General features: G+C 36.3%; 1 protein-coding gene across 10 annotated transcripts in view; it reads left to right on the forward strand.

Moving 5' to 3' along the window:
- The window catches only part of LOC103881450 (caspase recruitment domain-containing protein 18), a 269,585-nt gene extending 257,823 nt beyond the window's left edge, over positions 1–11,762 (forward strand). For 8 of the 10 annotated variants that reach the window (XR_004177377.1, XR_004177384.1, XR_004177382.1 and 5 more), the window contains 2 exons: positions 4,705–4,943; positions 7,684–7,764. Coding sequence is in view for 2 of the 10 variants with exons in the window: in XM_021933536.2 (XP_021789228.1) it covers positions 7,037–7,043; positions 7,684–7,964 (288 nt within the window). In the remaining 8 variants the exon portion in view is untranslated. The other 2 variants (XM_021933537.2, XM_021933536.2) reach the window with 2 other exon arrangements.
- Positions 11,763–16,452: the final 4,690 nt, after the last annotated feature.

The following is a 16,452-nucleotide window of genomic DNA, read 5'->3' on the forward strand; positions in this document are numbered from 1 at the left end:
TTTGATAAATATTTACTGAGTTCCTGTATAAAAAAGAACTGAAACTTTCCAAACCAGATAATGTAGTAAAAGTGAACAGACACAGTCCTGGCTTTTTTTTTTTTTTTTTTTTTTTTCCTGGAGACAAAGTCTCCCTCTGTCACCCAGGCTGGAGTGCCGTGGCGCGATCTTGGCTCACTGCAACCTCTGACTCCCGGGTTCAAGCAATTCTCCTCTCTCAGCCTCCTGAATAGCTGGGACTACAGGTGCACACTGCCACACTGGGATAATTTTTTGTATTTCAGTAGAGATGGGGTTTCACAGTGTTGTCCAGGCTGGTCTTGAACTCCTGAGCTCAGACAATCCACCCACCTTGGCCTCCCAAAGTGCTAGGATTACAGGCATGAGACACTGTACCCGGCCATTCCCTGCTTTTATAACTAAAATTCCAGCAGAAATTATAGATGGTACAAAGCACAATACTCAAAAATAGGTCATCTCCAAATTCTAGAGAAAAGAATAACAGGGTTCTGTGAAGCAGAACAAGAAGAAGTTCTATGTTAGATGTGTTTGTTCATAAAGTCAAACTTTGATGAAATAGGGTAATTTGTGACTATTTTTGATCGGCACAAAATCAGAAATATTTACTGGCCAATGGAAGAGATGAGGAAGAAAGTGGGAAGTGAGTGAAAAAAGAATCTGAAATAAGGTTTTACAAAACAAAAAGTTGAGACTGAAATTTCAGAGGACTGAGAGGAACAGGTCTTGATGAGAACTGAAAGAAAGAATGTCTCTTAGGTTAGGCTCTAGTATATGAAACCTGAGGTGAAAATTTATAGTTAAAATTAAGGACCTGAGACTCCTACTTTCTGTCAAGATGACTTAATAGAGACTGGATTTACACTCTTGTCAAAACAAACAAAAACAGATAAAATATACGAAGCAGCAGTTTCCAATATGCTTAACAATGAGGGATACTAAACCCTGGAAAATAAGCATGAGTGATCCCTGTAGCCATCTTGAGGGGGATTACAGGGCACAGCACAGGGATGCAGAAGCAAGGTAGAACCTGGCGGATTCAGAGTTGAGGAGAAACTTACACCCACAGTACATACTGTATGATCCCAGTTATATGAAAATAAAGAACAAGCAAAGCTAATCCCTGATGATAGTTAGTAATCACATCAGTGGTTTACCTTGAGCTTAGGATTTCTGTAACTGACTGAAATTGGACTTATTAAGATAATATAAATATTCTATAAATACACTTTGGCAATGTGCATGTTTAGCAAAGCACTTTGAATTTTATGCCTAAAATGGGTTTACATAAGCTCATGTAAATTATATCACAATAAAGTGAATTAGAGATAAAGAAAGGTAAGCAAAGCAAAGTATATCTTCTATAATGCAAGAGATAAGGATTTAAATACTGTTGGTATAGAAACTTTCAAGAAGGTATTAATGTACACGTACTAACCCAAGAAAGCACATAAGCAGGTTATTCATCATTACAGATGACTCTCATTTAGAAAATAGTATTTACTATGATGAAACCAGTTGTTTGAGTGACTTATATGCAGCTCCCTTTAACTTGGATCGATCTGTTACTAGCATGAGGTACATTAGGGTTTAGCCTACGCTTAAATTGACAGTACTCTCATTGTACCACATCCAAACACTGACCAATGCAACTCATAGGCAAAGACATTTCATGCATAGAAATTCAGATGAGTCACTCTTGCAAGTACTTAAGCTAATGAATTAAATTTTCTCTGCTCAAAATCCTGCCAAATATGTATAATAAGTTTAGAGTCAGAAATTCACTGTATTTACACCAGTAGTATTTATCTTGTGCCATAGATATATTTTAGTTTGCTTACATGTAACCACATGTTTCAAAATTGTATTCTAAAATAAACTTTAACTATTAATCATTAACTAGTAATCCACCTAAATTCTTTCCCTTCATATCTACAACACCAGTCATCTAAACGTAGGGTTTTTATTTTTAATTTTTACTTTTATATACTTAGGGGTACAACTGGTATTTCTTACATGAATATACTGCAATGTGGTGAAGTTGGAGTTTTAGTGCACCCAGTACCTGAATAGTGAAATTGTATCCAATAAGTATTTTTTCAAACCTCATCCTCCACCCATTCTCTCACCTTTTGGAGTCTCCACTGTCTATTACTCCCCTCTGTATGTCGATGGTACCCATTGTTTAGGTCCCATTTATAAGTGAGAACATGTGGCATTTGATTTTCTATATCTGAGTTACTTCACTGAAGATAATAAGATAATGACCTCAAGCTCCATCGATGTTACTGCAAAGAACTGGACTTTATGCTTTTTTTATGGTTCTATAGTATTTAGTATTCATATATGTATATATGTGTGTGTGCGCGTATATATATATATATCTCACATTTTCTTTTATTCAGTCAACTGTTGGTGGGTACTTAGGTTGCTATTGTAAGTAGTGCAGGGATAAACATATATGTGCAAGTGTCTTTCTAATATCATGATTTCATTTCTTTTGGGTAGATACCCAGTAGTGAAATTGCTGGGTGAAATGGTGGTTCTATTTTTAGTTCTTTGTGATATCTATAGAGTTCTATTTTCAGTTATTTGAGTTTTCTATAGAGGATGGGAGCTAAACAATGGGGACACATGGACATAAAGATGGACATAATAGATTCTGGGGATTCTAACATGGGAAAGAGTGGGAGGAATGAAAAATTACCTGTTAGGTACAATGTTTAATATTTGGGTGATACATTAGAAGCTCAATCTCCACAATTATGCATGTAATACTCATGTAACAAACAAGAACATGCACCCCCTGAATCTAAAATAAGTAAATAAAAAACATTTATGTCCTTTCCTTCATGCCCATGATTTGCTCCTCTTGATTTTGTTCCTATTATTCTCAGTGTCTGAATTGTCCAGGTCTCTCAGCTCTACTTTGTACAGATACACCGTTATGGTCCTTCAACTTAAGTAATCAAATCACATTTTTCACATCTCCTGATTTCATTATCTTGAGTAAGAGGTTCATCTTCTGGAAGCATTAATTTGCTCATCTGCAAAGCTAGAATGCAAATGCTGTTTTTCTAGTGTTGTCTGGCTAGTTAAACAACCTACTCTATTACCTAGAACAGGGCACGCTATCAGCAAATTAGCAACCTCTTTCAGTGCTTATTTAAATGTTTTTACCCTGCAGATTCTGAGAAAATTTTGTGTTACCTGTGTAAAATCTTCCTGATTGCTTCAGATTATGTTTAATTCTCCCATCTCTGATACCTCACACCATCTTCGTCCATTTTCTTCTGTATTATCATACAATATTTTCCTGTGCTTATGCCTTATCAGTGCCAAATTATTTTAAATTCCTCAAAGGCAGGCACTGAGTCCTATTTTACCAACTGATTTTCTTCATATAATCAACCACAGTGCTAGGATGAGGAACACGTAGCATATCACATGGAGCCTACGACTGAGTGAGAGGCCCCTTGTGCTAGGTGCATCTCTGAACGACTGGTAATTAGTATTTTTCATAAAATGGACATATATTTCATCTTGTCTACTATAAAGAAATCTGTAAGTATTTTATAAAGAAATATAAGGTACCAGGATACCTTCTTCCTTCAAGACTATTGCTAATGTAAGAGCAGCCACTTTCAGATATTATATATATGATTTTATATATGTTATCTTAAATAGTCATGATAAATCTAGAAATAGTAATGATATAGATGAGGGAAGTGTGTGAATGGGGAAACTGAGGCTTAGATAGTTTAACTAAGTCATTCAGCATCTCATACAACTAACAAAGTATACTTCAATGGGTGATTTGACTCCAAATCTGGGAAGAGGAGAAAGCTTCTGAAAAAAAAAATCTTACATTTGATTTGTGCTTCCACTAATGTATATTCACTAGATATGTTCCAGAATGTTTATACCCAAGAACAGACAAATGAAAGATGGTAAATTGAGTATCTTCAAAGAGTTATAACTGACATAAGAAAAGGTGGCAACTAGACAACTTATGCTTTCATGTCATAACTACTCCCTACTCCCAAAAAGTAACAAATACTCTTTTCATAATGATAAATCTGAATTGTCAGCGCAAATACAATTCCAGAAATCAGAAATCTGAAATAAGTCTAGATCTAAGTTTTCAAGTCATCACTCATCGTTTAAAACACTACTTGTTGCTTATCATGTAATTTATTTATTTTATGGTAATTATATCTGAATTCAAATTATGTTCTGAAATAAATGCCTTTACAAATAGGGTAGTAGATAATTCCACTTTTAGTCATTATGAGGTCTCTATTCTCTTCTTGTAGTCTTACCAGACTTTCATATACTTGAGTGTTTCCCAGAAAAATAGGAAAAGGAAATCCTGCCTTTTCCATTCAAACATTATAATCATGGGCACTTTCATTTTGAAGTCAGCCGTAGAGTGGCATATCTAAGAGTTTTCTGCTTAACTTCAGGAGATCTGGGAAGCATATGTGAGTTTGGGAATCCTCATGCTTACAGTTTTGCTTTCAAGAGGTGTCAGTTGGCCATCAGCTATTGTCAGGCACCGTCTCCTGTACTTCCATAGACTGGTGTGCTTTCCTGGCTGGTGGAGAATCAGGATAATATTCTTCTCTCTGTGATTTCCACAGTGATGTTTCATTCTTTTTGTGCCTTGTCTTCTTCTTGTTCCAGATCCCAGTGTCATTCAGACCATCTCTAATTTCTATCCTGCCATAAATATTCCCTAAAGCAAGAGCCTGCTATAAGCTAAATTGGAAAAGGAGGGAGAAAAAGAAAAAAAAGTCAAAGAAGTCAAAGATTAAAATCTCCACAATGTTTGACTATATACTACCAAGATAGAAATGTCTATTCCCAAGAAAATAAATGCAATTATTTGCCAAGAAAGCAGAAAGTAAATCGGCAGACTGCAGGTAAAATGTGAACCACAGTCAAGCTTTGTTTAATTTTCACAGTGTTTTAAAACAACAGTAAACCAACTGAAGGTATTTTTAAAATTAGAGATACAGTACCCTCAAAATGAAAGAGTAAATTGAATTTGAATTTTCATTCTCTTAGCCAAAACTAGTTGGGTCTGAGGAGCCCTGCCCCTTACCAGGTAGGCACAACCTCCCCTCTCCAATTCACCTCATTGGATGTATTCTTGGGCTCATGGGCACTTAAACTGTAGCACCTTGCCCAGATTTTAAATATTTATCAAATTATGTCACATATATAAACTAATACAAGTATTTTAGTGAAGACGTGATTCCTCAGATCTTCTGAGAATATTTTTCCTTAAAGAACTCTTAAAATATTTTGTATACATTTAATGAGTATATGTGTCTCTCCTACTATAATACAATTTCTAATAGGGTGGAAATTTTTGTTTGTTTTTGATCATTACTATATCCCCAGCGTCTATAATAATGTACGGCACATAGACTTGGGTCTCAGTAAATAACTAGGCTGAATATTTATGTTGAATGAATTGATGAGATGAATAAGGGATTTTACATAGACACATATAATAATTGAGGTTATTCCTTTATGCCAGGGGCTATTTTGATGACTTATATTTGTTCATTAAATACTCACAATAAAACTGCAAGGTAGGAATTTTCATCAAACCTATTTGGCAGATAGGAAGACTAAGACTTGGTTAATTTTCTTTCCTGAGATCAGAAGTTAAAATGTGGATCCAACCATTCTGGCTTCAGAGTGTGTGCCCTTAATCTTTGTGATACGGTGTTACTTAAAATGGTGCCATCTGAAGATAAAGGGCCTTAGATAATAAAACACTTTCATTCCAAATAGCAAAACTGCTTCATACACCATTTCTGTGTCTGTAGCCAGCCTAGAGCTTAGGTGAAAAACAATGAAAGGAAGGTAAGAAATCTTAGTCCATCTCACACCCATTAGGATGGCTATTATCAAAAGAATAGAAAGATAATATGTATTGGCAAGGACATGGACAAGTTGGAATGCTTGTGCTTTATATGTGGGAATGTCATATACTGCAGCTGCTATGGAAAACAGCATACCGATTTCACAAAACAAAATGAAATACAATTACTCTATGATTTGTCAGTTCCACCTCTGGGTATATATTCCAAATAATTGACACAGAATCCCAAAAACATATTTGTATACCATGTTCATAGCAGTGTTATTTGCAATAGCAAAAAGGGGGAAGAAATCTGTACTCAGTGAAGAATGTGTAAACTAAAATGTGGTACATACATAGAATGGAGTATTATTCAACTTCAAAAAGAAAGGAAATTTTGTCCCATGCCACAACATGAATAAACATTGAGGGCATTACGCTAAGTGAAATAAATCAGGCATCAAAAAATGAACACCGTATAATTCTACTTACACGAGATACCTGGAGAAGACAAATTCATAAAGACAGAAAGTAGAATGGTAGTTGCCAGGGGCTGATGGAAGGAAAAAATATAGTTACAGTTTAATGAGTATAGAATTTCAATTTCCCAAAATGAAAAGAATTGCAGTTGGATGGTATTGATGGCTACACAGCAATGTGAATGTACTTAATGCCACTGAACTGGGTACTGTAAAATGGCTAAGATGGTGAATTTTATATTATGTGTATTTTACCATAATTTAAAAAAAGAACTCTTAGTACTTGATTTAGGTGGAAAAACTACCCTATATTCTGATTTTACTTTCTATTTACATCTCAGTGAATTAAAGATTGTTTACTGTATGTGTTTAGCTCTGTATGTGCCTTCTCGTTTCTCTCTTATTCTTATTTCTCACCCACCAAGGAATGGTGAAGCAATTTTCTTATGGGCACAATTCATGCTACAATCTGAGATTCAGTTATGTAAAAATACCTTGGGAAATGACAATAGTTAACAGCTTCTTGGGAAATAATTATAAATACACATGTAGGTGTAAGTATTATTCATTGATCTGTGTACACGCCCTGCCTGAAAGGATAGAGCTACCTTGCCTGTCATTGCAACTGTAACACACATTGCAAGAGCCGACGTGAGGAGTCATGGCTGGTAAGTCTTCCCCAGGAGAGGATAGGTCTTAGGGAGGAATTAGTTTGGGAAAGGACTGCCTTTCTCATTAGGCTTTGTGAATGTTTGTGTGAGCAGCCTTGAGGTGGAGAGGGAAAGAAGAAGGGAGAGGAAGGGTGGGAAGATGCCCAGACTTGCACAGCATTTTTGAAGGAACAGATAAAGGCCAGGAAGAACCTGGGATCCTACTGGTATCTGCTATAATTTTGCTAGTGTTGTCCACATTTGAAGAGTTATGTAGTTCAGGATGAGAATGGGCACAGGATGGGTATCAGCAGCTGTTGTTCTCAAAGGAAACAGTCAATTCCCTTCAAAATTCATGAAACTGTCAATTCCCTTCAAAATTCAAGAAATTGGGATGTGTCAGAACAGAATGACTTCTGATTTTTAGGAGATTAACAGAAAAATCATGAAATCGAGTTTCCCAGGTCACTCAGTGAGCATATGTAGGTAATGCTAGAATCAGAAGGAAGTACATGGAGTAAATGCAAAGGTGTAAGACCATTCCTTGGGATTACTGTACTTGTGGAGAGAAATGTTTAAATGATTGTTTCCCTGTTGGTAAATTGAGAGGGAAATTGTGCCGTGTTCATTATTTGAAGAATCTTTGTGCTTCCAACAGACCAACTCTTGCGTAGAAAGAGAAGAATTTTTATCCATTCAGTGGGTGCAGGCACAATAAATGCCTTGCTGGATTGCCTATTAGAGGATGAAATTATTAGCCAGGAAGACATGAACAAAGTGAGAGATGAAAATGACACTGTCATGGATAAGGCTCGAGTCTTGATTGACCTTGTTATCGGAAAAGGACCCAAGTCTTGCCTCAAATTTATCAAGCATCTCTGTGAAGAAGACCCTCAACTTGCCGCAAAGATGGGTTTGCACAAAGGTAAGGTGGAATGAGTCAACCTAATGTCCACATAGTGCCTGTATCTTCAATTCAATTATGGTTTTCTTCACTTGTCTTGTCAGTCGATAATAGGGTTCCTATCATTTCAGACTCAGACCCCATTCCTTTATGCATGGTTCTAGCTTGTGTCTCTTCTCTTTACTTTTCTGTGTCCCTTGTACCTATTCTGTCAGTACCCTCTGCTGACTACAGCTCATCTCTAGTTCTATGTAGGTGGTAGATCATTACTGTAGTTCTTTTAAAGAGTCCAGATGTTTTTATCCTGAATCCTTGGAATGGTCCTGGGGAGCAATGTACAACATTGCTCCCTCTTGAGCCTAAGAAGCCCATGTATTTATTAGAAGAGAAGGTAAAAGCTCTTTTTTACCTACCACCCTGCTCTTACCCCATCTCCCTATTAAGTATTTTTCAGAATATACAATGGTGATGGAATTGTCAAAGAATAAATTGAGTGTGTACCTAGAATTAAATATGCCCTAAATAATTATATTTGCATGAAATTGTATATGGATTCTCTTTGGAAGTCATCTCCTTTGCCTTTTCTTTTGTGTAACATAGTCTACTTGCATGGGGCTAGTCTACAAGCCATTCTCTGTAGCCTATCCCTTTGTATTTCTAGGCCTTCTAAGAGCCCAGATGCAGGCTCTTGTATCTGAGCTGGCCCATTCCAATAACACTTTTCTCCCTCCACAGAGTGAAGGTGGAACTCTGGAGCACTTCAGAGACTTCCCAGAGCTTCTTCCAAGGGAGAAGATATTCTTGTAAAAAAACTGATTGTTTGAAACCCGATTGATCTTATGGGTTTATAATAAATCTTGCATTCTCTCACATTACTTGCTTCTTATTCTTTCTCTCCCCATACCAACAGAGGATAATTCATCAGTAATAATGGTCATGACAATTGTAATGTAACTAAGAAAGTCCCTCCCTTTCCCTTCCTTTTGGTTTAGTTCATTTGCAATCCTGTAGAGATATGTACAGCCTACTTTGGTGCTTTTAGCACCGAGAGTCTGCTGTAATGGGAATAAAATGAAGTCCCCACTCATAATTTTAAATAGCATTGCTTTTTTGTAATGTTCTCATCTAGTTGTTCAGGCCCAAGTCTATGACAATTACTCAACATAATAAACAAAACTTCCTTTCTGGGAAAATAATAGAGAAAATCCATGGCAGATACTCCATTGCCAGACATGAGGCTTCCACACAAAAAAAAGTGTTCATAAAAGCACTGATAGCATTTCAAGTCCACATGGGCAGGGTGCAACAAGATATGACTTAATGTCTGAGGAATGGAGATTTGTGGAGTCAAGATAGTGTGATGGCATGTCATCCCTTTGCACCCTTCAGAGCAAAACACTGGCTATTAATTATGCTTAGGCCATCTTTTCCCTGTGTATATAGTGTTAAATAATGGAGCATTGTCTTCTAGATGCCTCAGGATGTCTTCTAATTTGTTAACTCATGTCAATTTCTAAAATTTCTGGCATAGGTGCTAGCAAAGGATTGGGTGACAGGAACAAAGGCCAATGCATTTCCTGAATTTTTTAGGTTTGTGCACTTTTTCCAAGCTCTTTAGCAAACTAAAATAAAACTTAATAGGATTCCTCTCCTTCTTGAATTTGTCAGTCATAAATTGTGGAGAAAAGAATCATTATAGGTTGACACCAAATACAGTAAATAGGAAAGTTTGTTATTTTCTTCTACAGAGGAGGTGTATGCCACTGACAGGAAGTGTTTATTTGAGATAAGTGATTAAGGTTACAGCTATTCTCATTTGTAATCAGATGGTTTAATTGAGAAAACACATTTTGAGGGTGGTATTGTTTGGCTCTGTGTCCCCACCCAAATCTCATCTTGTAGCTCCCATAATTACCATGTGTTGGGGCAGGGACTCTGTGGGAGATAAGTGAGTCACAGGGATGGGTCTTTCCCACACTGTTCTTATAATGATGAATAAGTCTCACGAAATCTGATGGTATTAAAAATGGGAGTTTCCCTACACAAGCTCTCTCTCTTTGCCTGTTGTCATACATGTAAAACGTGACTTGCTGCTTCTTGTCTTCTATTATGATTGTAAGGCCTCCCCAACCATGTGGAACTGTAAGTCCACTAAACCTCATTCTTTTGTAAATTGCCCAGTCTCAGACATTGTCTCGGAATAATACACAGGGAATTACACTTTGAGTATACTTTGGCAGTATACTCAGTATTCAAGGGAACGAGTTTGAGGTCAAGATAGGTCTGTCATAAACTCAGTGATCATTTGGAAATTATCTTAACCTTTTTGAGGCCCAAATTCCTTATAAGTAAAAAGGAATTAAAACACCATCCACATAGAGTCCTTGAAAGAATGAAATGAGTTTACAAAGGGCTAAACCCAATTCTTGCCAATGAATGAGCAAGCAATACATTTTTCCTGCATGTATAATAATTTTATTGGTACCTTCATTTGTAGAGGCATAGAATCATGATACAGAATAAAGGATAAAAGTCCAAGGAATACAAATCATAACCCATATAATTTTTCTTTAACTCCATATAAAGTACAAAACCTAGAAATAATCAAATCAAGACTGTAAAAGTCTCTCCAGTCTACATAATTTATGCGACGATTAGGGCAGCTCATGAGTATCCTCACCTTCAGTGAAGCTGTTAGAGCCAATTAGCACCCCTGCTAAGAACCTTGGATAATTTATGTTGGACAGCAACAGGTAATCAGCAGTGATGTCTGTGAGGTCAGTGAAAGGAAGGATTTAAAGGAGTAGCTCAATCTAGGAGTCTTTTTTACTACCTAACATGACTTGATCCCCTGAAGCCGAAAAGTAGCTAAACACAATGTGTTTTCAATCAACCTAGTAAACATATATCTAGATCAAATAGTAGAATCTAAAACAAAACAAAACAAAAACACACACTTCAAAACAATTCCTTTACTTCTCCTGAATCTCCCCTTCCTCAACCAGACAATCATCCATAAGCTCTTCTCACAAAAATATTTTGGAGTCATCACTGTTGGAGACAGACAATTTGGGGGGCATATAAGTCATACCTCTATTTAAAACAAAACAATAGCTTTCCTGTGTTGGCCTTTAACATGACCAAAAAAGGTTATTCTCCATGTCCTTCTTACCTATCCAGCCTCCTCGTGGAGTGCATTAGCATTGTGGGTGGAGTGCTAAGCCCTTGATGCAGACTCTTTCCTCATTTCCATGTCTGCACTTTCCCCATCTCACTCTATTTCCTCTTATCAGAATGCGCTTCTCTTCAATCCATGCCTAACTTTTTATGATGCAGCCAGATGTCACTGCCCCATGGAAGCATTTATTGAAACTGACTGGCTTGCATTATTCCGATTATTTGCTTTTCTAATAACAGCTAGCTTTCTAGGAGGTCTTTACTGTGTGTCAGCCCTTAGTATCTTCTCATTTATTCTCCACGACAGTCTTATTAAATTACTATAATTAGGATAACTTAGTCCCACTTTTCAGAGATAACTTGCCCAATATGACAAAGCTAAGAGGGAGCTGTGACATTAATGGTGGCTGTGCATTCAAGACATCAATATACGGCATAAATAATGCCACTTACCTCCTGATCATAACACCTATCATAGATTGGAAGAGGTTCTATTTTTTATTTTAAGATGGTTATTTGTGTAAATTTTCTATCCTAAATCATACATATAACTCCATGAGGACTCTGGGCACTTCTTTTTTTTTTCTTTCTTTCTTTTTTCTTTTTGGGGGGAGAGTTTTGTTCTTGTCACTAGAGTGCGCGGTGCGATCTCGGCTCACTACAACCTCCACCTCCTGGGTTCAAACAATTCTCCAGCTTCAGTCTCCACAGTAGCTGGAATAACAGGTGCCTGCCACCATGACTGGCTAATTTTTGTATTTTTTGTGGAGATGGGGTTTACCATGTTGGCCAGGCTGGTCTCAAACTTCTGACCTCAGGTGATCCACCCACCTCAGCCTCCCAAAGTGCTGGGATTACAGGCATGAGCCAGTGCACCCAGTGCACCCGGCCTAATTTTTGTTTATTAATGTAGCCTTAGTGGCAAGCATAGAGCCTGGCATATCACAGACATCTTAGCAAATATTTATTGACATTTTCTGAATATTTTCAAGACTTGGGGGGAAATATTATTGATTTTCACAAGTATCTGTGATTCAGGGATCAAGGAGACATTTCTATTAACTGCCTTTTCCCAAAAGAAGAGCAAAAGTTTCTGTGAGTTGTACGAATTCTCTGATCCCTGACCTTTAAACATTCCTAATCTCTAAACATGTTCTTCTGAGTAACTTCACTCATTTATCTAAGTTTTCATGCTGGAGGTGTGTACCCTATGACTGGGTAACAGAAAGAGAATCACTTAACTACTTTATTCTGTAATAAATCTTTGCAAGGCTGGGTTCCCAGTGGAGATGCAATCTCTGCCTCCTGGGTTCAAGCGATTCCCCTGATTCAGCCTCCCGAGTAGATTAAAAAGTAGTGATATTTATTCAATAAACACTTACTGCACACCTACTATATTCAGTACAGTGTTTTACTGACTGAGAATACTTGGAAAATAAGACAAATAAGCTCCTTGCTTATCTAGATCTTAAATAAATAGATTATTCATAAGATAATTATTAAATTATTTATTGAAGATGAAAGCATCATTAAAATTCTCTCTGCATTTTATAATAAATTAATTCAAAAATGTGTTATGGCTCAAACATGATAGACATGTGTTTCTTACTCAAGGCAATTCACAAAGAATATTTCTTTTTTTATTATTTTATTTATTATTATTATACTTTAAGTTGTAGGGTACAAACACCGCATGTTCTCACTCATAGGTGGGAACTGAACAATGAGATCACTTGGACTCGGGAAGGGGAACATCACACACCGGGGCCTATCATGGGGAGGGGGGAGGGGGGAGGGATTGCATTGGGAGTTATACCTGATGTAAATGACGAGTTGATGGGTGCAGCACAAAGAATATTTCTAAACAGTGAATGTCTGTCTTCCAAGAGAGGAGTCAAGAACTGTTCTTTACATTTTTGAATTTAGACTTTTTGCTACCAACGTTAAGGTTATCTTTCATCCAGTTGATGGAAAGAGATATGGCATGGTGTGTCAAGTGTGGGAGGTTAAATACCAATATTCATTTTGTAACATATCTCGTACAGCATTTTGAGAAGTCTATGATGAATTTAAAGTGTATGTATCAACAGAAGTCACATATATATTTAAGTTTTGCCCCGAAGAACATTTCCAGATACTAAGCAAAGAGATGTCTGAAAAGATGATATGATCAACACATGAAATTGGGAGAAAGAAGAGGAAAGATATAGAAAAAAATTCCCATTAATAATATTATTATTATTATTATTATTATTATTATTATTATTTGAGACAGATTCACACTCTGTCGCCCAGGCAGGAGTGCCATGTGATGTCGGCTCACTGCTACCTCCGCCTCCTGGAGTCAAGCAATTCTCCTGCCTTAGTCTTCCGAATAGCTGGGATTACAGGTGCGTGCCACCACACATGGCTAATTTCCTTTCTTTCTTTCTTTTTTTTTTTCTTTTTTTTTGGCATTTTCAGTAGAGATGGGGTTTTGCTATGTTACCTAGGCTGGTTTCAAACTCCTGGCCTCAAGCGATCTGCCAACCTCATCCTCCCAAATTGCTGGGATTACAGGCATGAGCCACCATGCCTGGCCCAAATTTATGTACTTTCTTCACTTACTATATAAATTTAAATTGTTTTTAAATTTTTTCTATTATAAAAATGATACAATGTAGAAACACCACTGCAGATATATGCAAGTATAAATGAACAGCAATTTCCTACAAGTAAATTGTCTAGTTCAAAGGGTATATGCATTTTTACATTTGATAGCAAAAATTTTCCCACGTTCTGTTTAATAGCCTATGAGAATTCTCATTTCTATACTACATTAGCAAAATGTTATTGATGTGGGGGAATTTAGACAATTTAATAGATGAAAAATTATTTATTCATTCATTTATTGAGTATATTGTAATTGACAAAATCATACAATATCTATTACACATGAGGTTTTTTATAGATCTGGAAATACAGGAACTGTTAGATGTTGCTTCTTACTTCTAGTAGCTCATTCTCTTATGAAGGGAATCAAATAATAATAATAGAAAAAAATCAATATATTGGATGACTCTTTGAAGTTTAAGTGTATATTATGCATGCATGTTCCATCATTTTACATGAAAAAAGTTATGCTGATCTAAAAGACACTAATTACTAGAGTAATCCATCATAGTAAATTTAATTAGAAAAAATGAGACCCAGATATGTAAAGTAGAAATGAAGTATCATTATTCCTAAGTCAGTGTTCTTCCTATCAAATCTTCTCCTTTCCCATTGTAACACATGAAAGTAAGTTAATTTTTCAGAGAAGGCAGGCTGACAAATCTAAGAAAGAAAATTGAGGATGAGGTGGGCATAGAATATTAGAGGCAATTTAAGACATACATGCTATAAGATAAAGTCACAATAAAGTGGAATTACATAAATTTTAGGATCTTTGAGGAAGGGATCTTTCTTTTCTCAATGGATAGAAGCTAAAGAAGTTTAAGACCTGATATAAGGGAATTGGTATCAAAATAAATTAGGAGAACAGAAAGCCTCTTCTAACTAAAGATACAGTAACTCTAATGTGCTTTTACATAAATAATCATAGAATAAAGATTTCTCACATACAGATTTGGAAAGGTAAACCATAATAGCAAAAAAAAAAAAAAAAAAATCATTTATTGACCCTTCAGAGAACATTATGAGTTGAGGTCAGGAACTGTGCTTTGGATCTATCAGAATATCAAAGTACAGGTCATGGCAAGGAGTCCTGAAACCAGTTTGAAGATAGGTTATAAGGTCAAAATATACGGCATTGGATGTCTCAGTGGTCAGATAAATGAAAAGGTTTTAGAGGTTAGGTCTTAGGGAGCAAAGTTCAGTATTTAAGCTTCAAGAGAATCATTTTTGGGAGAACAGCTCTTGGTGAAGATTGAGAGCAGAAAATTCCGAGGTCAAAATCTCCAAAGAGTTGACTCTGAAACATCTTTCAGAGTCCCTATTTGGTGATCATAGAAAGAGATTACATGAGGTAATACATGCCGAAAGATCTTAGGTTTAGATAGCTTATTTCATGGTAAAGTTCCAACTGTGACCTTGAGGTCACTCTAAAGAGATGCTATGACTTGGATGATCCTCAGAATATCTAAGGGCTAGATATCCTTTAGAATTAACAAAGCTCTTCCTCCCTTACAATTCCACCAACATTCTCAACTCAAGTTATCTTTACCTTGGTTCATGGTACAATATTTATTTTTCTATGAAAGAATTCGAACCTGAAACACTCATTTTATTTTCAGATACAAGAGTAATATGAAGAACCAGGTATAAATGCTGAGATGCCCAAAATTAAAATAGTATTCACGACAGGATATTTCTACTATTTCACAGGCAATTAAACATGGTATCAATAGCTCTTTGGGCAACTTACATAAATGATCAGAGTGAAAGATACAATTTGTGATAAATTGGGTTCTAATGCACCACCAATGGTATGGTGATGATTGCATTTACCTGCTGTTTTTTTCTTGTATTCTCCTGACATTAGCTGGGGGGAAAAAAAAAAAGTGAAGCAAGGATATTTTATGTAATGAAAGGGTCATTACATTCAAATAGTTATTTGTTTATCCCTACCCATGTGGCAAACCCACACATATTATCCATCAGTGGGAATAATTGGACCCTAATGCAGCAGGAATGGTCAACTACAGAAAAGCCGGGTCTTTGATCAACTGAGTACACAAGTATCTTTAAGTGACTCCAATCCGAAAGTATTATGAGATATCCTTATGTATATCTAATGTTCAGTGGTTCTATTGTTGCCCTATAAAAGTATCTTTCCAGAATCCTGAACCCAGACACTCAAAATCTTACTTCAAGGACTAAGTTACATTTCAGACATACCCTAAATTTCTTATGCTAACAGCGAAACCTCTCTGTGGTCAAAAACCTTTCCAATGTATACATTGATCTCAGTAAACAATTCATTTATGGATATCAACAGTCAATCATTATCTTTAGAAAACTTACATACATTTTAGTAGACTTTTAATTACTAGTACACTTAACAATTATCAACTCAGTGTGGCAATTACTAAGTGACCTTTTGTTAACGTCTAAAATTTGTCGTCAACCACCCAGAGATTCAAGCACAATACCCACCACCACCTATGCCAATATTTGTTGACCATTTCTAATCGTCTGGGGATAATATTGCCGCACACCACCGTTAACATCTCCTTGCAATTTCTTACCTCTCTTGAACAAACATACATTTGGTGATTAGAGAATAATAATGTACATAATAAGGCAGTTGTGATTTCAGGAAATGGCTTAAAGCAGTTTTTCCCAAAGTCTCCTTTTTTATTTTTA

This window comes from Papio anubis, chromosome 12, assembly GCF_008728515.1.
Source record: "Papio anubis isolate 15944 chromosome 12, Panubis1.0, whole genome shotgun sequence".
NCBI classification, from domain to species: Eukaryota; Metazoa; Chordata; class Mammalia; order Primates; family Cercopithecidae; genus Papio; species Papio anubis.